Raw genomic sequence first — 24052 nt, forward strand, 5'->3', positions numbered from 1 at the left:
TGTGTAATCTCTCTCTATATGTGAGTGAGTGATGTATTCTCTGTACGTGTGAGTGAGTGAGTGATGTAATCTCTGTTGCGTGTCAGTGAGTGGCCGTTGTGTAATGAGTACCTGGTGCGGTGTGTAAACATTGCCACTAGGGAGACAAAGGCGGTCGGGCGTGGTGTTGGCCACCCACCCCCTCATGTACCGTTCCGGCCTTCATAGGTGCTCGCTAGCAGCACTTGCCCCTACAGTCTGTTAAGGCTACACGGGGGATCTTTGTTTATTGTGTAATCTCTCTATACATGTGAGTGAGTGATGTATTCTCTGTACGTGTGAGTGAGTGAGTGATGTGTAATCTTTCTCTCTCTACATGTGAGTGAGTGATGTATTCTCTGTACGTGTGTGTGAGTGAGTGATGTGTAATCTCGCTCTCTATACATGTGAGTGAGTGATGTAATCTCTGTGTGTGAGTGAGTGATGTAATCTCTGTGTGTGAGTGAGTGATGTAATCTCTGTGTGTGTGTGAGTGATGTAATCTCTGTTGCGTGTCAGTGAGTGAGCGATGTGTAATCTTTCTCTCTCTCTCTGTACATGTGAGCGAGTGATGTATTCTCTGTACGTGTGTGAGTGAGTGATGTATTCTCTGTACGTGTGTGAGTGAGTGATGTATTCTCTGTACGTGTGTGAGTGAGTGATGTATTCTCTCTTGCGTGTCAGTGAGTGAGTGATGTGTAATCTTTCTCTCTCTCTACATGTGAGTGAGTGATGTATTCTCTGTTGCGTGTCAGTGAGTGACCGTTGTGTAATCTCCCTCTCTATACATGTGAGTGAGTGATGTATTCTCTGTACGTGTGTGTGAGTGAGTGATGTATTATCTGTACGTGTGTGTGAGTGAGTGATGTATTCTCTGTGAGTGAGCGGGCGACGTGTCTCCCCCCTCCCCATCTTCCCTCCCCAGGCACAGGGTTGCTGGGTCACTAGAGGCGCCCCGGGGGGCTGGCGCGCCCCCGTCGCCCGCCCGGCGCTCGCCCCGTGCCGGGATTCTCGTCCCACGGTGTCGCTGCCGTCACCGCTCCTTTGCCGGCGGCGGCGCTGACGGTGCTGCGACGGCTGGCTCACCGTGACGGTTATCTTCCCGTGCGACGGTTGTGACGACGGTTGTGACCGCGGCTCTTTTGTTTGTTTTATCGTGACGGTTTTTCGCCGATACGGTTGTTTCCCCCCTGCCGGCGGCGGTGCTGGTGGCTGGTGGTAGCGGTTGTCGCGGTGACGGTTCTATGAATGTGTCACCCTTGCGTTGTACTTGGCAGTGTTGTGGGAGGTGGTGGGTGAGTGAGTGAGCGTGCAGGTGAGGGAGTGAGCGTGCAGGTGAGGGAGTGAGTGTGCAGGTGAGGGAGTGAGTGCGCAGGTGAGGGAGTGAGTGTGCAGGTGAGTGAGTGAGTGTGCAGGTGAGGGAGTGAGTGTGCAGGCGAGGGAGTGAGTGGGAGGGGGAGTGAGTGTCTGGGTGAGCGTGTGTCTATGTCTTTGTGTCTGTACGTGAACTTGTGAGTGTCCGTATGTGTGTGAGAATCTGAGTGTAGGGTCCAGCGCGACGAACCCGGCGACCCGAGTTCAATTCTCGCTCACGGCCAACACCAGTGACGATTATCTGAACCGGTCCTGGGCCTCCTGTAGTTCGACTCAGCCTAAAATGACTTACTGGTGCGGTGTGTAAACATCGTCACTCGGAAGGCAAAGGCGTGGTGTTGGCCACCCACCCCCTCGTGTGCTGTTTTGGCCCATCATATGTGCTCACTAACAGCGCTTGCTGCAACAGTCTGTTAAGGGGCCATCCATTTAGTACGTACTCATGGAGGGGAGAGGGGGGAGGTTAACCCAAATGCGTACGCTTGCATATGGGGCCACAGTTCAGTTTGTTGAGCTGTCAGACAACAAGTACTGTCGGGAGAAGTGGGACAGTGGGAGAGGTGTCACTCGTATGCAACCGTACCCCTGACTGCAGCTATCACGCAGCTCAGCAAAATAAGTGGCCAAGGTACGCAACTGAATTCTTCAATGCAGCCGGCGGTGGACTATCTGTTTGCTTAAACATGCTAATATTATTAATCCTTGTTCGTTTCTGCGTGGATTAAATATCGGCCGTTCTATACCATTGGGGGGGGGGGTGTGAAGTGTACGTACGCAGGTGGGGGGGGGGGGGGGAGGTGTAAAAAGTTCACGTGCATACAGGGAGGGGGGGGAGGGGTCAAGTTTTGACAGATTTTTGCGTACGTGCTCAATGGATGGCCCCTAAGGCTATTATATGGGGGATCTTTATTTTTGTCTTTGTGAGTGTTGTGTGTCTGGCTAACAGCGCTTGCCCGAATGGCCTGTGAAGGCTATATGGGGGATGTTTTGTTGTGTCTGCCTTCAAGTCTCTGTGTGGCTTTGTGTTTTTTTGTGTGTGAGTGTGTCTGTTTTTGGCTGTGTTCCGATGCGTTGTGTGTGTTTGCTTGTGTCCGTGTGCCTGAGAATGCGAAAGTGTGTCTGTGTAACAGTCTGTTGAGACTTTTGCGGGGGGTCTTTGTCATTTGTTTTGAGTGTACGGATGTAAAGTGTGTCAATGTCTTTGTATGAGAGAGTGCACGTGAGTGTATGAGAGTGTGGAAGTGTATGAGTGTGAGTGAGTACATGACTGCGAGTATGTGCGAGTGTTAGTGTAGCGGTTAGCGCGCTGCCCTAAGAAACCCGTTGACCCGAGTTCAATTCCTGCTCATGGTCCACACCAGTGACAATTATCTGAACTGGTCCTGGGCCTCCCCTAGGTCGACAAAGCCTCAAATAAGTACCTGGTGGGATGTGTAAACATCGCCAATGGGGAGACAAAGGCGGCCGGGCGTGGTGCTGGCCACCCACCCCCTCGTGTGCCGTTCCAGCCTTAATAGGTGCTCGCTAACAGTACTTGCCCCAACAGTCTGTGAAGGCTATACGGGGAATCTGTGTCTATGTGTGAGTGGACGAGTGTGGGTATATTAGAGTGAGGGTATGAGAGTGAGTGTATAAGTATGAGAGTGAGTATGCGAGTGTGTTGTGTGTGTTTTACTAAACAGTTGCAATGCTAGTGGCAGTGCGTATTGCACCACGCGATTGCAGTCCCTTGTTCATCGTTGCAGTTGTCACGGTTACGGTACAGGCCCCCCCCCCCCCCCCCCGTTTGCGATGGAACGCCCCGTTCGACCTGTGTTTAACCGATTTACCATTGAACGTTTAACTTGCAGCGCCGTTCTCGTTTTTGAGTTGGTGCGGCGCGGGGGCTGAGGAGTGGTGTGAGCTGGCAGGTTGATTAAAAGGGTCAGAGGTCAAGGTCTAAGGTGGGTGGGGGTGGGGGGGCCACGTTCCCCCCTCCCACATAGGGCATCCTCATCGGGCAAGGTTGAATAAACCACGGCTGAAAAGCACTCGCTGGGTCCTGTGTGGTTGCCTGCGCGGTGTCCGTGTGTGCCGTCCGTGTAAAGCTCCAGAATTTCCGGGAGGCTCGACCAGAGGACACGCGGTGAGCTTGGGATCGCCTCCCTCCGTCGACGCCACCCACTTTTTAACTAGTCACGCCCACTCAACCACTAGCACCGCCCACACAGCCAGCGGACTGGCTCTGACAGCCCCGCCCGCTACTCGGGTAAGCCCCGCCCACTGCTCGGTTAACCCCGCTCACCACCCGGGTCACCGTGAGTTGAGCACGAGGCCGGATCGTTTTAAACTGGCGACAAAAACCCGGATTTTCGGAGAGGCTTTGTCGAGACCCACGGACCGACGGGCTTTTTGATACCACGAGAACTGCCCGACGAAATCCAGATGTCTGTTTGGCTTTTACGTCCGCGTGGTTCCCGTGCACAGTATCTGCCTGTGCAGCGGTGGATTCTCAAGAGTGCGCAGGCGGTGAAACTGCACGGGGACCCACGGGTCCGGAGTCGCCGGGATACAAAGAGAGAGGCGGTGGGGGTGAATTTCGGACAGAGCAGAGCGACTAAACCAACACTGCCACACACACACCTGTAATGAAATCAAAGGACTCTCATGCCTCCACACAGTCCATAGAGATCGGGCCCAGCTACAGAGAAGCAGCCTGTAATTGAAATTGCATCATTAGTCGCCAGGACAGGTCCTGTTCTTTGTGCCCTGGCGTTGTGTCCAGGAGCTCGGTGCCAGGTGTCGAGGCCTGCTGGCCATAGACTAACACTGCCCCATAGACTCAACACTGCCCATAGACTCAACACTGCCCATAGACTCAACACTGCCCATAGACTAACACTGCCCATAGACTAACACTGCCCATAGACTCAACACTGCCCATAGACTCAACACTACCCATAGACTAACACTGCCCATAGACTAACACTGCCCATAGACTAACACTGCCTATAGACTAACACTGCCCATAGACTAACACTGCCCATAGACTAACACTGCCCATAGACTAACACTGCCCATAGACTCAACACTGCCCATAGACTAACACTGCCCATAGACTCAACACTACCCATAGACTAACACTGCCCATAGACTAACACTGCCCATTGGCTCAACACTACCCATAGACTCAACACTGCCCATAGACTCAACACTGCCCATAGACTAACACTGCCCATAGACTAACACTGCCCATAGACTAACACTGCCCATAGACTAACACTGCCCATAGACTCAACACTGCCCATAGACTCAACACTGCCCATAGACTAACACTGCCCATAAACTCAACACTGCCCATAGACTAACACTGCCCATAGACTAACACTGCCCATAAACTCAACACTACCCATAGACTCAACACTGCCCATAGACTCAACACTGCCCATAGACTAACACTGCCCATAGACTAACACTGCCCATAGACTAACACTGCCCATAGACTAACACTGCCCATAGACTCAACACTGCCCATAGACTAACACTGCCCATAGACTCAACACTGCCCATAGACTAACACTGCCCATAGACTCAACACTGCCCATAGACTCAACACTGCCCATAGACTCAACAGTGCCCATAGACTAACACTGCCCATAGACTAACACTGCCCATAGATCAACACTACCCATAGACTAACACTGCCCATAGACTAACACTGCCCATAGACTAACACTGCCCCATAGACTAACACTGCTCCATAGACTAACACTACCCATAGACTAACACTACCCATAGACTAACACTGCCCATAGACTAACTCTACCCCATAGACTAACACTACCCATAGACTAACACTGCCCATAGACTAACACTGCCCATAGACTAACACTACCCATAGACTAACACTGCCCATAGACTAACACTGCACGTAGACTAACTCTGCCCATAGACTAACACTGCCCATAGACTAACACTGCCCATAGACTAACACTGCCCATAGACTAACTCTGCCCATAGACTAACACTGCCCATAGACTAACTCTGCCCCATAGACTAACACTGCCCATAGACTAACACTGCCCATAGACTAACTCTGCCCATAGACTAACACTGCCCATTGACCAACACTGCCCATAGACTCAACACTACCCATAGACTAACACTGCCCACAGACTAACACTGCCCATAGACTAACACTGCCCATAGACTAACACTGCCCATAGACTAACTCTGCCCATAGACTAACACTGCCCATAGACTAACACTGCCCATAGACTCAACACTACCCATAGACTAACACTGCCCACAGACTAACACTGCCCATAGACTAACACTGCCCATAGACTAACACTGCCCATAGACTAACACTGCCCATAGACTAACACTGCCCATAGACTAACACTGCCCATAGACTCAACACTGCCCATAGACTAACACTGCCCATAGACTCAACACTACCCATAGACTAACACTGCCCATAGACTAACACTGCCCATTGGCTCAACACTACCCATAGACTCAACACTGCCCATAGACTCAACACTGCCCATAGACTAACACTGCCCATAGACTAACACTGCCCATAGACTAACACTGCCCATAGACTCAACACTGCCCATAGACTCAACACTGCCCATAGACTAACACTGCCCATAAACTCAACACTGCCCATAGACTAACACTGCCCATAGACTAACACTGCCCATAGACTAACACTGCCCATAAACTCAACACTACCCATAGACTCAACACTGCCCATAGACTCAACACTGCCCATAGACTAACACTGCCCATAGACTAACACTGCCCATAGACTAACACTGCCCATAGACTCAACACTGCCCATAGACTAACACTGCCCATAGACTCAACACTGCCCATAGACTAACACTGCCCATAGACTCAACACTGCCCATAGACTCAACACTGCCCATAGACTCAACAGTGCCCATAGACTAACACTGCCCATAGACTAACACTGCCCATAGATCAACACTACCCATAGACTAACACTGCCCATAGACTAACACTGCCCATAGACTAACACTGCCCCATAGACTAACACTGCTCCATAGACTAACACTACCCATAGACATACTACCCATAGACTAACACTGCCCATAGACTAACTCTACCCCATAGACTAACACTACCCATAGACTAACACTGCCCATAGACTAACACTGCCCATAGACTAACACTACCCATAGACTAACACTGCCCATAGACTAACACTGCCCGTAGACTAACACTGCACGTAGACTAACTCTGCCCATAGACTAACACTGCCCATAGACTAACACTGCCCATAGACTAACACTGCCCATAGACTAACTCTGCCCATAGACTAACACTGCCCATAGACTAACACTGCCCATAGACTCAACACTACCCATAGACTAACACTGCCCACAGACTAACACTGCCCATAGACTAACACTGCCCATAGACTAACACTGCCCATAGACTTACACTGCCCATAGACTAACACTGCCCATAGACTAACACTGCCCATATACTAACACTGCCCCATAGACTAACACTGCCCATAGACTCAACACTACCCATAGACTAACACTGCCCATAGACTAACACTGCCCATTGGCTCAACACTACCCATAGACTCAACACTGCCCATAGACTCAACACTGCCCATAGACTAACACTGCCCATAGACTAACACTGCCCATAGACTAACACTGCCCATAGACTCAACACTGCCCATAGACTCAACACTGCCCATAGACTAACACTGCCCATAGACTAACACTGCCCATAGACTAACACTGCCCATAGACTAACACTGCCCATAGACTAACACTGCCCATAAACTCAACACTACCCATAGACTCAACACTGCCCATAGACTCAACACTGCCCATAGACTAACACTGCCCATAGACTAACACTGCCCATAGACTAACACTGCCCATAGACTAACACTGCCCATAGACTCAACACTGCCCATAGACTCAACACTGCCCATAGACTCAACAGTGCCCATAGACTAACACTGCCCATAGACTAACACTGCCCATAGATCAACACTACCCATAGACTAACACTGCCCATAGACTAACACTGCCCATAGACTAACACTGCCCCATAGACTAACACTGCTCCATAGACTAACACTACCCATAGACATACTACCCATAGACTAACACTGCCCATAGACTAACTCTACCCCATAGACTAACACTACCCATAGACTAACACTGCCCATAGACTAACACTGCCCATAGACTAACACTACCCATAGACTAACACTGCCCATAGACTAACACTGCCCGTAGACTAACACTGCACGTAGACTAACTCTGCCCATAGACTAACACTGCCCATAGACTAACACTGCCCATAGACTAACACTGCCCATAGACTAACTCTGCCCATAGACTAACACTGCCCATAGACTAACTCTGCCCCATAGACTAACACTGCCCATAGACTAACACTGCCCATAGACTAACTCTGCCCATAGACTAACACTGCCCATAGACTAACTCTGCCCCATAGACTAACACTGCCCACAGACTAACACTGCCCATAGACTAACACTGCCCATATACTAACACTGCCCCATAGACTAACTCTACCCCATAGACTAACAATGCTCATAGACTAACACTGCCCATATAGTAACACTGCCCCATAGACTAACTCTACCTCATAGACTAACAATGCTCATAGACTAACACTGCCCATATACTAACACTGCCCCATAGACTAACTCTACCCCATAGACTAACAATGCCCATAGACTAACACTGTCCATAGACTAACACTGCCCCATAGACTAACACTGCCCATAGACTAACAATGCCCATAGACCAGTGGTTCTTAACCTGGGTTCGATCGAACCCCAGGGGTTCGGTGAGTCGATCTCAGGGGTTCGGCAGAGCCCCCACCACGGAGGTCCGGACACACTTGAATTATTGTGTAAATTTGTGAGGACACACACGGCCCGCTTGGCCATCACTGGCTGCAGATGATCATGCTACACTGCTTGGCCAATCAGCGCTGCGGGGAATTTAGTGCGTACTCAGTAGTCAACGTGTGACTGTTGTTGTCGTACGTCGTGTGATTTCTTTAATATTTTATCCATACTAACTATGTCGGGCAAAAGAAGAAAGTGGTCGGACGAATATGTACAACATGGATTCTCATGTATCACGGAACGTGATGGGAGTGAGCGTCCTATCTGCATGATTTGCAACGCCAAGTTGAGCAACTCTAGTCTTGCACCGGCAAAACTAAAGGAACACTTCTTGAAGCTGCATGGAGACGGGGAATACAAGAACACAACACTTGCTGAATTCAGGGTGAAGAGAGCCAGATTCGATGAAAGGGCCACTCTGCCTGCTCTTGGATTTGTACCTGTTAACAAACCGATCCTGACAGCATCGTACGAAGTTGCTTACCTGATCGCAAAGCAGGGCAAGCCACACACCATTGGTGAAACACTTGTGAAACCAGCTGCATTAAAGATGGCGAATCTGATACTCGGAACAGTGGCCGAAGGTAAATTATCCCAAATTCCCCTTTCAAATGACACCGTCAGTGACAGAATAGAAGACATGAGTAAAGACATCTTGGCTCAAGTAGTCGCGGATCTGATTTCAAGCCCGGCAAAATTCAGCCTTCAACTCGACGAAACCACAGACGTTTCTGATCTAAGCCAGCTTGCTGTTTTTGTACGCTATGTGAAAGACGACATGATAAAAGAAGAGTTTTATTTTGTAAGCCTCTTACAACAACAACGAAGGCAGCCGATGTGAAGAAGCTTGTGGATGACTTCTTCAGAGACAACAATCTTTCATGGGATATGGTTTCTGCAGTTTGTACGGACGGAGCTCCAGTCATGCTGGGAAGAAAGTCTGGTTTTGGTGCGCTAGTAAAGGCCGATGCACCACACATCATTGTGACGCATTGTATTCTGCACAGGCATGCGTTGGCAACAAAAACCTTACCTCCAAAAATGGCAGAAGTATTAAAAACTGTGGTGGAATGTGTGAACTATGTGCGAAAAAGTGCTCTGAGGCACCGCATCTTCAGTGAGCTGTGTAAAGAAATGGGCTCTGAATTTGAGGTACTTCTGCTCCATTCTAATATTCGGTGGTTATCCCGGGGACAGGTGCTGAATCGTGTTTTTGCCATGCGTGTGGAATTAGCCCTGTTTTTGCAAGAGCACCAACACTGCCATGCAGATTGCTTCAAAAATCCTGAGTTCATTCTCATTTTAGCGTACATGGCTGATATATTCGCAGCTCTCAATCATCTCAATCAGCAGATGCAGGGTGGTGGAGTCAATATCATGGAAGCGGAAGAACACCTGAAGGCTTTTCAAAAAAAGCTACCGTTATGGAAACGACGAACAGAGAACAATAACTTCGCAAACTTCCCGCTTCTGGACGACTGTGCAAGTAAGATCGAAGATGTGTCTGGAATCGGAGATATTTCTGTATCCACGGAACTGAAGCAAACAATTGCCACGCACTTAGATGAGCTTGCAAAGTCTCTCGACGGATATTTCCCTACAAGAGAGTCATATCCAGCATGGGTGAGACAGCCGTTCACGTTTGCTGTTGAAACAGCAGATGTCAATGATGAATTCCTCGACGAAATCATTGAAATTCAGCAGAGCCAGGTTCAACAGCAACTCTTCAGAACAACAACGCTCTCAACGTTTTGGTGTCGACAAATGAACAAGTATCCAGTTATTGCTAAGAAAGCCCTGGATTTTTTTATTACCATTTGTTACAACATATCTTTGTGAGCAATCCTTTTCGAGGATGCTGGACATAAAAACGAAGAAAAGGAACAGACTTTGCTGTGAAAATGACATGAGAGTGGCACTTGCCAAGGTGAAGCCACGCATATCTGAACTGATCTCTCAAAGGCAACAGCAGAAGTCACATTGATTTCCAGGTATGTAATTTGTTGTGAGTTTATGCATTGTGTTGGTTTTATTCTTTGAACAAGGTAATGTTCATGCACGGCTCATTTTGTGTACCAGTAAAAAACATATCTATGTCTTCAATTTGAAAAAAATAACATTTTATTTTTCACTAAAGAGGGGTTCGGTGAATGCGCATATGAAACTGGTGGGGTTCGGTACCTCCAACAAGGTTAAGAACCACTGCCATAGACTAACACTGTCCATAGACTAACACTGCCCATAGACTAACACTACCCATAGACTAACACTACCCATAGACTAACACTGCCCATAGACTCAACACTACCCATAGACTAACACTGCCCATAGACTAACACTGTCCATAGACTAACACTACCCATAGACTAACACTGTCCATAGACTAACACTACCCATAGACTAACTCTACCCCATAGACTAACACTACCCATAGACTAACACTACCCATAGACTAACACTGCCCATAGACTAACATTGCCCATAGACTAACACTGCCCATAGACTCAACACTAACCATAGACTAACACTGCCCATAGACTAACACTACCCCATAGACTAACTCTACCCCATAGACTAACACTACCCATAGACTAACACTGCGCATAGACTAGCACTGCCCCATAGACTAACACTGCCCCATAGACTAACACTGCCCATAGACTAACACTGCCCATAGACTAACACTGCCCATAGACTAACACTACCCCATAGACTAACTCTACCCCATAGACTAACACTACCCAAGACTAACACTGCCCATAGACTAATACTGCCCATAGACTAACATTGCCCATAGACTAACACTGCCCATAGACTAACACTGCCCATAGACTAACTCTACCCCATAGACTAACACTGCCCATAGACTAACACTGCCCCATAGACTAACTCTACCCCGTAGACTAACACTACCCATAGACTAACACTTCCCATAGACTAACACTGCCCCATAGACTAACACTACCCATAGACTAACTCTACCCATAGACTAACACTACCCATAGACTAACACTGCCCATAGACTAACATTGCCCCATAGACTAACACTGCCCCATAGTCTAACTCTGCCCCATAGCCTAACACTGCCCATAGACTAACTCTACCCCATAGACTAACAATGCTCATAGACTAACACTCCCATATTCTAACACTGCCCCATAGACTAACTCTACCCATAGACTAACACTACCCATAGACTAACACTACCCATAGACTAATATTGCCCCATAGACTAACTCTGCCCCATAGACTAACTCTGCCCCATAAACTAACACTGCCCATAGACTAACTCTACCCATAGACTAACCTTGCCCATAGACTAACACTGCCCAATAGACTAACACTGCCCATAGACTAAACTACACCATAGACTAACACTACCCCATAGACTAACACTGCCCCATAGACTAACACTACCCCATAGACTAACTCTACCCAATAAACTAACACTGCCCATAGACTAACTCTACCCCATAAACTAACTCTGCCCATAGACTAACTCTACCCCATAGACTAACATTGCCCCATAGACTAACACTGCGTCAGAGACCATTCTTGAACATGGAAACACGTTCAGGAGCTCGACGCTAATGTGGAGGTCTGCTGCAGAGAGAGAGAATGGCTTCAGCACAGAGAGAGTCCGTGTCGTGTCGCTCTTCCTCCTCCTCCGTTGAAGGAGCGCGGACTACCACAGTGGGTTTACTGCACGGTCCGTAGCGTGGCGTGCATGGACACAGTCGCACCGCTGTGCATGTAATAACAAATGTGTAAACTCCTCCTTACAACGGCTCCACTTGGCGCCTCAAAACAACGTGTCGCATCTCCCCGACGATCGTGGTACTGGAGTAGTAATTAGCGCTCCGGGTGCATTCGGAAACCCGCGACGATCTCGGGGCAATCATCGCGTGATGAAGGAAGGCGCTGCTGCTGCTGTGTTTCACAGACGCAGCCTGCGGTAGTTTCCCAGTCGTCGGGGGTGGGTGACGTTACCACTGCTGCTGTTTGTCTCCACATTGAGTCATTTACGGTGTAATTTTGCATGTTTTAGACCGTAACCATTTCACCCCGAGCCGCCGCCTCCTCAAATCTCACGCCCGGCGCCTCTATAACCACACGCTGCCGCCTCCGTGTCACAAGACGTCGTGGGCGCCACGGCAGTGAGACGTTAACTACCTCGCCTGGCATACAGCAGGTCATGGGTTCAATCATATCCCTGACACCTGTTTATTTGGAATTTGCACGCCTCTCTCTCCCCGTGGTCGCGTGGATTATTTTTGTCCCCGGGTCCCGGTTTTTCCCCCTCCACTCAGTCGAGTCGTCACTTGTGGCCAGGTAGCTTCTGGGACGGAGCTCCACAGCCCCGTCGGCCTTCAACTGGTACGATAAAAAGAAAAGAGTCCGTAGTTGCTCACGTCCGCGGTACAATAATTCTGCAACAACGCCGTCCGACAATTCTATTCGCGGCCGCATGAGCGGGCCGCGACCCGCTCGTGCGGCCGCACCTGCAAACTCTTGACGGTTTACTGCAGAAGGGCGTGCCCCCCCCCCACCACCTCCCGGGTCGTTCACCCCCCGCGTGAGTCCGTCATCCTAGACCGACCTTTGGGTTTCTCGCCTCCGTCCGACGCGTCCGGACGCTCCCATCTGGCGGCCGGGCTTTTGGTCGCACGCGGGGGGAGGGACGTGGGGAGGGGGGGGTAGAGGGCACGGGGCAGCGCTTGGCACGACGAGCGGAGCCGAGCAAACGCCGTGGGGCCCCGAGCGGCTCTAGGGTCCCGTCAGCACCACGGTGGCTATGAGATGTTAACTACCTCGCCTGGTGTGCAGGAGGTCGTGGGTTGGATCCCAACCCTGGCGCCTGCTGCTGCTGTATATTTGGAGTTTGCGGTGTCTCTCTCTCTCATCGTTATCACCACGGTGGCTATGAGATGTTAACTACCTCGCCTGGTGTGCAGGAGGTCGTGGGTTGGATCCCAACCCTGGCGCCTGCTGCTGCTGTATATTTGGAGTTTGCGGTGTCTCTCTCTCTCATCATTATCACCACGGTGGCTATGAGATGTTAACTACCTCGCCTGGTGTGCAGGAGGTCGTGGGTTGGATCCCAACCCTGGCGCCTGCTGCTGCTGTATATTTGGAGTTTGCGGTGTCTCTCTCTCTTCCCGTGGTCACGTGGATTTTTCTCCGGGTCGCCCAGTTTATCCCTCCACATTTGGAATCAACGTCACACGTTTAGAGTATATGGCTGCTGTACATTTCCACGGGATAAGCCACTTCGTTGAGCAATCATTTGTGGCCAGGTCGCTTGTGAAAAAGAGCTATATAGCTCAGTGGGCCTTACCTGGTAAAATAACAAAAAATAGTGTAGGAGTTTAGTTTAGGATTCACGGAACAAAACTGGGGGTGAAGTCAAATGTCAGATTGAAGTCCTTGAAACCCTCATCAACAATGCGGTAATATCTACTCACGACATTCTTTACCTGCATCTCTCTTCTTTAATCTGACTCCATCTCTTCCTCTTGTCTCACTGCATATCTCTCTCTGTGTCCTCGCTGTCTCTTCTGTCACCTTACTCGAGAGGGTATAAACCAGAAGGGTGTAGGTCCCCCAAAATTACTTCTGCTTAGCCCCCCCCCCCGCCCAATCGGCCGGCATTGATGGGGCCCTTTACTACACACACGGTCAACACACGCACACACGGTCAACACACACGGTCAACACACGCACACAACACACGGTCAACACACGCACACACGGTCAACACACGCACACACGGTCAACACACACGGTCAACACACGAACACACGGTCAACACACGATCAACACACGATCAACAAACACGGTCAACACACGATCAACACACACGGTCAACACACGATCAACACACGCGGTCAACACATGCACACACGGTCAACACACACGCGGTCAACACACGATCAACACACACGATCAACACACGCACACACGGTCAACACACACGCGGTCAACACACACACGGTCAACACACACACGGCCAACACACACACAGCCAACACACGCACACACGGTCAATACACACACACGGTCAACACACGCACACACGGTCAATACACGCACACACGGTCAACACACACAGTCAACACACGCACACACACGGTCAATACACACGGTCAACACACGACCAACACACATGGTCAACACATGCACACACACGGTCAATACACACATGGTCAACACACATGGTCAACACGCACACGGTCAACACACGCACGGTCAACACACACGGTCAACACATGCACACTCACGGGAAACACACACGATCAACACACATGGTCAACACGCACACACACGGTCAACACACACACGGTCAACACACGGTCAACACGCACACGGTCAACACGCACACACACGGTCAACACACACACGGTCAACACGCACACGGTCAACACACGCACACACGGTCAACACGCACGGTCAACACACGGTCAACACACGCACGGTCAACACATGCACACTCACGGGAAACACACACGATCAACACACATGGTCAACACGCACACACACGGTCAACACGCACACGATCAACACGCACACACACGGTCAACACACACACGGTCAATACACGGTCAACACACGGTCAACACGCACACGGTCAACACGCACACACACGGTCAACACACACACGGTCAACACGCACACGGTCAACACACGCACACACGGTCAACACGCACGGTCAACACACGGTCAACACACGCACGGTCAACACATGCACACTCACGGGAAACACACACGATCAACACACATGGTCAACACGCACACACACGGTCAACACGCACACGATCAACACGCACACACACGGTCAACACACACACGGTCAATACACGGTCAACACACGGTCAACACGCACACGGTCAACACGCACACACACGGTCAACACACACACGGTCAACACACACACGGTCAACACACGCACACACGGTCAACACACGCGGTCAACACACGCACACACGCACACACGGTCAACACACACGGTCAGCACACGATCAACACACATGGTCAACACACGCACACACGGTCAACACACACGGTCAACACACGCACACACACGGTCAACACATGCACACACACGGTCAACACACACGATCAACACACATGGTCAACACATGGTCAACACACACACGGTCAATACACACACGGTCAATACACACACGGTCAACACGCACGGTCAACACACGGTCAACACACGGTCAACACACACGCACGGTCAACACATGCACACTCACGGGAAACACACACGATCAACACACATGGTCAACATACGCACACACACGGTGAACACACGCACACACAATGTCAACAGACATGATCACCACACACATGGTCAACACACACGGTCAACAGATGCACACACGGTCAACACACACGCTCGGTCAACACCCACATGGTCAACACACACGGTCAGCACTCACACACAATGTCAACAGACACAATGTCAACAGACACGTGGTCAACAGACGCACACGGTCAACAGACGCACACGGTCAACAGACACGGTTAACACACACGCACGGTCAACACCCACATGGTCAACACACACGCACGGTCAACACCCACATGGTCAACACACACGGTCAACAGACACGGTTAACAGACGCACACATCTGAGTTTGATCAACCTAGCACCAATTCAAAACTCGACCAACATTAGTGGCAGAGGTGTCGATGTTCATCTCACGGCTGGCAAATAAGACATCGCCACTCGACTACATCCACACTTCAATTCTCAAATCGTGCTCGGACGTTGCTTGCGCCGCTGATTGTCCACCTGGCAAATACTTCGTTGAGCGAGGGCTGTTTCCCAGACCGGTTCGAAATGGCGCAGGCAAATTGCCCTGAGACGTAGTGACCCCGCAAACTATCGCCCGATCTCAAACCTGAGTGCGGTTTCAAAGGTCATAGAGCCGCCTGTGTCTGAAGCGGTTACTTCCCCACGTCGCTGCAACGGGCAGATTCAACTCGTTGTGGTCGACGTACCGGAAGTCTCACAGCACTGAGACGGTCTACTAAAGATCTCTGATGACCTCTACAAGATCACGGATGACCTCTACAAGATCTCTGATGACCTCTACAAGATCACGGATGGCCTCTGCAAGATCTCTGATGACCTCTATAAGATCACGGATGGTCTCTACAAGATCACGGATGGCCTCTACAAGATCTCTGATGACCTCTACAAGATCACGGATGGCCTCTACAAGATCTCTGATGGCCTCTGCAAGATCACGGATGGCCTCTACAAGATCTCTGATGGCCTCTACAAGATCACGGATGGCCTCTACAAGATCACGGATGGCCTCTACAAGATCACGGATGGCCTCTACAAGATCACGGATGGCCTCTACAAGATCTCTGATGGCCTCTGCAAGATCACGGATGGCCTCTACAAGATCACGGATGACCTCAACAAGATCACGGATGGCCTCTACAAGATCACGGATGGCCTCTACAAGATCACGGATGACCCCTACAAGATCACGGATGGCCTCTACAGGATCACGGATGGCCCTACAAGATCACGGATGGCCTCTACAAGATCACGGATGACCTCTACAAGATCACGGATGGCCTCTACAAGATCACGGATGGCCTCTACAAGATCACGGATGACCTCTACAAGATCACGGATGACTCTTTGGTTTTTTCGGTAAAGTCACGTAGAAATAATAAAAAAATAAAATTACATAATAGCATACGACGTTTCGATTGCAACACAAGCAATCATCATCAGGTAATTCCTGCAGTCACGAAAGCACCTAATCAAGTTATCACGGATGACCTCTACAAGATCACGGATGACCTCTACAGTGAGGGAAAAAAGTATTTGATCCCCTGCTGATCTGGTACGTTTGCCCACTGACAAATAAATTATCAGTCTATAATTTTAATGGTAGGTTTATTTGAACAGTGAGAGACAGAATAACAACAAAATCCAGAAAAACGCATGTCAAAAATTGTATAAATTGATTTGCATTTTAATGAGGGAAATAAGTATTTGACCCCTCTGCAAAACATGACTCAGTACTTGGTGGCAAACCCCTTGTTGGCAATCACAGAGGTCAGACGTTTCTTGTAGTTGGCCACCAGGTTTGCACACATCTCAGGAGGGATTTTGTCCCACTCCTCTTTGCAGATGTTCCCCAAGTCATTAAGGTTTCGAGGCTGACGTTTGGCAACTCGAACCTTCAGCTCCCTCCACAGATTTTCTATGGGATTAAGGTCTGGAGACTGGCCAGGCCACTCCAGGACCTTAATGTGCTTCTTCTTGAGTCACTCCTTTGTTGCCTTGGCCGTGTGTTTTGGGTCATTGTCATGCTGGAATACACATCCACGACCCATTTTCAATGCCCTGGCTGAGGGAAGGAGGTTCTCACCCAAGATTTGACGTTACATGGCCCCGTCCATCGTCCCTTTGATGCGGTGAAGTTGTCCTGTCCCCTTAGCAGAAAAACACCCCCAAAGCATAATGTTTCCACCTCCATGTTTGACGGTGGGGATGGTGTTCTTGGGATCATAGGCAGCATTCCTCCTCCAAACACGGCGAGTTGAGTTCATGCCAAAGAGCTCCATTTTGGTCTCATCTGACCACAACACTTTCACCCAGTTGTCCTCTGAATCATTCAGATGTTCATTGGCAAACTTCAGACGGGCATGTATATGTGCTTTCTTGAGCAGGGGGACCTTGCGGGCACTGCAGGATTTCAGTCCTTCACGGCGTAGTGTGTTACCAATTGTTTTCTTGGTGACTATGGTCCCAGCTGCCTTGAGATCATTGACAAGATCCTCCCGTGTAGTTCTGGGCTGATTCCTCACCGTTCTCATGATCAGTGCAACTCCACGAGGTGAGATCTTGCATGGAGCCCCAGGCCGAGGGAGATTGACAGTTATACTGGTAGGAACGAAGTTGTAAACTGAGTGTACCAGCCTGCAATAGATTAATGTGTCCGTCCGTCCGTCCCCTTTCAATACTTTAACGAAGTGAAATCTCGTGCTGTTGGGTGTAAAATCAGCAATAGACAGCGCAGAGACTTGTCCTACCAGCCCACCCTGCAGGGACCTGTTTTTGTGTTTCTTCCATTTGCGAATAATCGCACCAACTGTTGTCACCTTCTCACCAAGCTGCTTGGCAATGGTCTTGTAGCCCATTCCAGCCTTGTGTAGGTCTACAATCTTGTCCCTGACATCCTTGGAGAGCTCTTTGGTCTTGGCCATGGTGGAGAGTTTGGAATCTGATTGATTGCTTCTGTGGACAGGTGTCTTTTATACAGGTAACAAGCTGAGATTAGGAGCACTCCCTTTAAGGGTGTGCTCTTAATCTCAGCTCGTTACCTGTATAAAAGACACTTGGGAGCCAGACATCTTTCTGATTGAGAGAGGGTCAAATACTTATTTCCCTCATTAAAATGCAAATAAATTCATAACATTTTTGACATGCGTTTTTCTGGATTTTTTTGTTGTTATTCTGTCTCACTGTTCAAATAAACCTACCATTAAAATTATAGACTGATCATTTCTTTGTCAGTGGGCAAACGTACAAAATTAGCAGGGGATCAAATACTTTTTCCCTCACTGTACAAGATCACGGATGATCTCTACAAGGTCACGGATGGCCTCTACAAGGTCACGGATGACCTACAAGATCACGGATGGCCTCTACAAGGTCACGGATGACCTCTACAAGATCACGGATAACCTCTACAAGATCACGGATGGCCTCTACAAGATCACGGATGACCTCTACAAGATCACGGATGACCTCTACAAGATCACGGATGGCCTCTACAAGATCACAGATGGCCTCTGCAAGGTCACGGATGGCCTCTACAAGATCACGGATGACCTCTACAAGATCACGGATGACCTCTACAAGATCACAGATGGTCTCTACAAGGTCACGGATAACCTCTACAAGATCACGGACGACCTCTGCAAGATCACGGACGGCCTCTACAAGATCACGGACGGCCTCTACAAGATCACGGATGGCCTCTACAAGGTCACAGATGGCCTCTACAAGGTCACGGATGGCCTCTACAAGATCACGGATGGCCTCTACAAGATCACGGATGGCTTCTACAAGGTCACGGATGACCTCTACAAGATCACGGATGGCCTCTACAAGGTCACGGATGGCCTCTACAAGATCACGGATGGCCTCTACAAGATCACGGATGGCCTCTACAAGGTCACGGATGACCTCTACAAGATCACGGATGGCCTCTACAAGGTCACGGATGGCCTCTACAAGATCACGGATGGCCTCTACAAGATCACGGATGGCCTCTACAAGATCACGGATGGCCTCTACAAGATCACGGATGGCCTCTACAAGATCACGGATGACCTCTACAAGGTCACGGATGGCCTCTACAAGGTCACGGATGACCGGTGTGCGCCGCAGCATTGGTTGGCCTCGATCTCTCAGCCGCCTTCGACACCATCGACCACGAGATACTCATCGGGTGGCTACGGTCAAGGTTCGCTTGTCGGGTACGGCACTGGAGTGGATTGAGTCGTTCCTACGTGGTCGATCACAGTTCGTCAAGCTGGGTGACGATCAGTCATCGTCTGTGCCGTGCCGAGTCGCGACAGCAGTTCAACAAACGTCTCTCCGATGGCCGATGTCATCTCAGGGCATGACATCAAGTTCCATCGATGTGCCGATGGTAACACAATTGGTCGCCGCGGTGAAGTCAAAGTTAGATACGGAGAGCCTCGACAACCACGGAGATTGCACGCGAGCGGTGCACGTGCGGCCTGCACCACACGACACGCTGCTTGATCCCGAACAGTTCGGAGGTTCTGCTGGTTGGCGCTCGGGTCCAGGCGAAACAAATTGCGGGCGGATCGCGTGTGGCGGTCACGGACTCCAGGATTCAGTTTTCTACTCCCCTACAGAGCCGCGGGCACCACCCTCGACCAGACCGTGCCGTGTTATCACCGCGGGCAAACTATCGTCAGGCCCTGCAATGTTCACGTCAGGGCTCCTACAGTCGTCTAAGGCACTACTGAGTCGTGACATTGCCAACACGGTGGCGTGTAAGCGTCGTATATCGACAAGGCTCGATTATTGCAACTCACGACTCTACGGGACGTCTGGCAAACACTACCACGCTGCAGCGAGTACAACATTCTCTGGCGCGTGTCGTGACGGGGAACTGCAGGATCCGACCGAGTCGTGTCCAGTGCTCGCCAAGCTTGCATTGACTTTCCAGTTGCCGAACGAAGCGGCAACTGGAAAGTCCAGTTGCCGAACGAAGCGGCAACTGGAAAGTCCAGTTGCCGAACGAAGCGGCAACTGGAAAGTCGAGTTGCCGAACGAAGCGGCAACTGGAAAGTCAATGTGAGCTGGCACTCGCCACGCACGACGTGCTTGCCAACAAATGAACCACGACACCTCGGTGATCTCGTCAAGGAGGATGAACCATCACCGCGCCAACTCCAGGCCTCCTCGCAGCGGCTTCTGGTTGCCCATCGAACAAAAGACGGCGGTGGTCACCACATCGGGCGGCGCTTTCGGATGCGTTTCTGCGGCCGTCTGGAACGTTCTTCCCCTTCGGATATTAGGAAGCCACTGGGAGCTATGTGCACTTTTTACATTTAGACTGAAAACTCATTCCTTTAGAACAGCTGTCTGTGTTTAGTTGTCCTACCCCCACATCTCCAATTAACAGGTTTGGCTGCGTACCGTACGAAAGAAGTTCGGCATACACACACGGTCACCACACACACACGGTCACCACACACACACGGTCAACACACATGGTCAATACGCACACACAGTCAACACCCGCGTACAGTCAACACACGGTTAACACACTCAACATACACACAGTCAACACAGTCGGTCAACACACACAGTTAACACACAGTCAACACACACGATTAACACACACGGTCACCACACACACACGGTCACCAAACACACACGGTCAACACACATGGTCAATACGCACACACAGTCAACACCCGCGTACAGTCAACACACGGTCAACACACTCAACATACACACAGTCAACACAGTCGGTCAACACACACGATTAACACATACGGTCACCACACACACGGTCAACACAACACACACGATTAACACATACACACGGTCAACACAGTAAAACACAGTAAAAACAGGTCAACACACAGTAAAAACAGTAAAAACACGGTCAACACAGACGGTCAACACACACGGTTAACAAATACACACGGTCAGGGGCTGTTCATAAATGACGTCATGCACCTAAGGGAGGGGGGGGGGGTCAGACATTTGTGACGATGTGTGACGAGGGGGGGGGGATGAGAAATGTGACGTCACATCAAAATGCGCAACTTTAAATAAATATAGACAAAACCTACTTAAATAGACTTTTTGATCAATGTTTTCCCCTACAACATCAGAGTGCAGCGCCACACTAAATACGCACTACAATGTCAATAGTTTAAAGCGATTTGAAGCACGTTTTATATTGTCTTTGGTCGGGGGGGGGTTGGGCAGAGTTTTGTGACGTCATATTTGAGGGGGGGGTCTGACTTTTTGTGACGCCGTGTGACGATGGGGGGGGGGGGGACGGCCCCTCACCACACACACACACACGGTCACCACACACACACACGGTCACCACACACACACACGGTCACCACACACACGGTCACCACACACACACACGGTCACCACACACACACGGTCACCACAGACACACACACACGGTCACCACACACACACGGTCACCACACACACACGGTCACCACAGACACACACACACGGTCACCACACACACACACGTCACCACACACACACGGTCACCACAGACACACACACACGGTCACCACACACACACGTCACCACACACACACGGTCACCACACACACGGTCACCACACACACGGTCACCAAACACACGGTCACCACACACATGGTCAAGGCACACACACGGTCACCACAGACATGGTCAAGGCACACACACGGTCACCACACACACACGGTCACCATAGACACACACACACGGTCACCACACACACGGTCACCACACACACACGGTCACCACACACACACACGGTCACCACAGACACACACACACGGTCACCACACACACACGGTCACCACACACACACGGTCACCATAGACACACACACACGGTCACCACACACACGGTCACCACACACACACGGTCACCACACACACACACGGTCACCACACACATGGTCAAGGCACACACACACGGTCACCACAGACATGGTCAAGGCACACACACGGTCACCACACACACACACTGTCACCACACACACACACGGTCACCACAGACACACACACACGGTCACCACACACATGGTCAAGGCACACACACGGTCACCACACACACAGAGCAAACACGTACCAGGCGGTGAACAAACTAAAAATGTCCCCCCGTGTCGCCTTCAAAGGCTGTTGGGGGTGGGGGGGGGACAAGTGCTGTGAGTGAGAAGCAGCGCCTGTGAAGACGACCGGCACTGGCACGCGAGGAGGGGTGTGGTGTGGTGGGGGACAGCACCACGCCGCCGCTGTGTTGGCAGTGGTGCAATGGCACGGCATCTAGACACGTGTTCTGTGCGAATAACTACACTAGCTGGTGCGTGCATCGGGAGCAAGGCAGTAATAATAATATATTGCTATGAAATAGATTTATGTTTATGTGATTGTGATGTAAAGCTTTCGTGACTGCAGTAATTCATATTCTTAGCTCTTTCGGTAAAGTTACGTTGAAGGGAAACAATAAAAAAATATATTTTATTATTTTATTGTTTCCCTTCAACGTGACTTTACCGAAAGAGCTAAGAATATGAATATATATGATTGTGGTTATGGTTGTACTTTATTAAGCTCTAATCTTCTCTCGAAACAAGAAAAGGTAAAAAAGGTAAAAAACAGAGCAATGTAATGCACTATACACGATTAGGCATTATTGTAATAAATAAAAACTCCATCCCACATGTTAGTGATTTTTTTTATATTTTAGGCAGGAAATTCGTTTTTCAAATTTAGATTTTTTTTTTCTTCTGGGGGGCGGGGGGGACCCCCAGACCCCGTAGAAGATTTGGTCCTCCCCCCCAATGTTGACTCCATAGCTACGGCCTTGGTCGGGAGCACAGATGGTGGACTCATCGGACGTTCATCCTCGGTCAGTCGACCCCCGTGGCACCCGGGTGGGGTCTGCCCCGTGACCTGCCCGCCTTGCCTGCAGCGAGCCTCAACGTGCACCTAGCCTGGCACAGGCGCCGTGCTGACGTCGCCGACACTTAGTGGCGAACGGCGGTTGTTGTGATTGATGTGTCTGATGAACAGGCGTATATGACTATGTACAGGTATGTGTGTGTTGGTATACAGGTATACAGGTGTAGGTGTGTGTGTGTTGGGAATTGGGAGCGCATTGCGCTACGAACCCGGCGGCCCGAGTTCGGTTCTTGCTCACGATCAATAAAAGTGTCGATTATAAGAACCGGTCCTGGGCTCCTCTCCTAGGTCATCTCAGCCTCAAATGAGTACCTGGTGCGGTGTGTGGTAAACGTCGCCACAGGGGAGAGACAAAGGCAGTCGGGCGTGGTGCTTCGTTAACATCACTTGTGCCAAAGGTCTGTGAAGGCTGTAAAAGGGGTGTATCGTTTGTCTTGGTACAGGTGTGTACAGCTGTTTGTGTTGGTACAAGGAGCAATGTATAACTATAGGCGACGTTTC

At 50.1% G+C, this 24052-nt stretch overlaps 1 protein-coding gene across 3 annotated transcripts in view; it reads left to right on the forward strand.

Moving 5' to 3' along the window:
* USP48 (ubiquitin specific peptidase 48) overlaps window positions 1-2157 on the forward strand; it is a 42967-nt gene extending 40810 nt beyond the window's left edge. For all 3 annotated transcript variants that reach the window (XM_076072855.1, XM_076072856.1, XM_076072857.1), the window contains exon 27: window positions 944-2157. In XM_076072855.1, coding sequence (XP_075928970.1) covers window positions 944-966 — 23 coding nt within the window. In that variant the 3' untranslated portion in view covers window positions 967-2157. The remainder of the gene's footprint in view (window positions 1-943) is intronic.
* Window positions 2158-24052: the final 21895 nt, after the last annotated feature.

Source organism: Petromyzon marinus, chromosome 39 (assembly GCF_048934315.1).
Source record: "Petromyzon marinus isolate PM22_M1 ecotype Great Lakes invasive population chromosome 39, UKy_Petmar_22M1.pri1.0, whole genome shotgun sequence".
Lineage (NCBI taxonomy): Eukaryota > Metazoa > Chordata > Hyperoartia > Petromyzontiformes > Petromyzontidae > Petromyzon > Petromyzon marinus.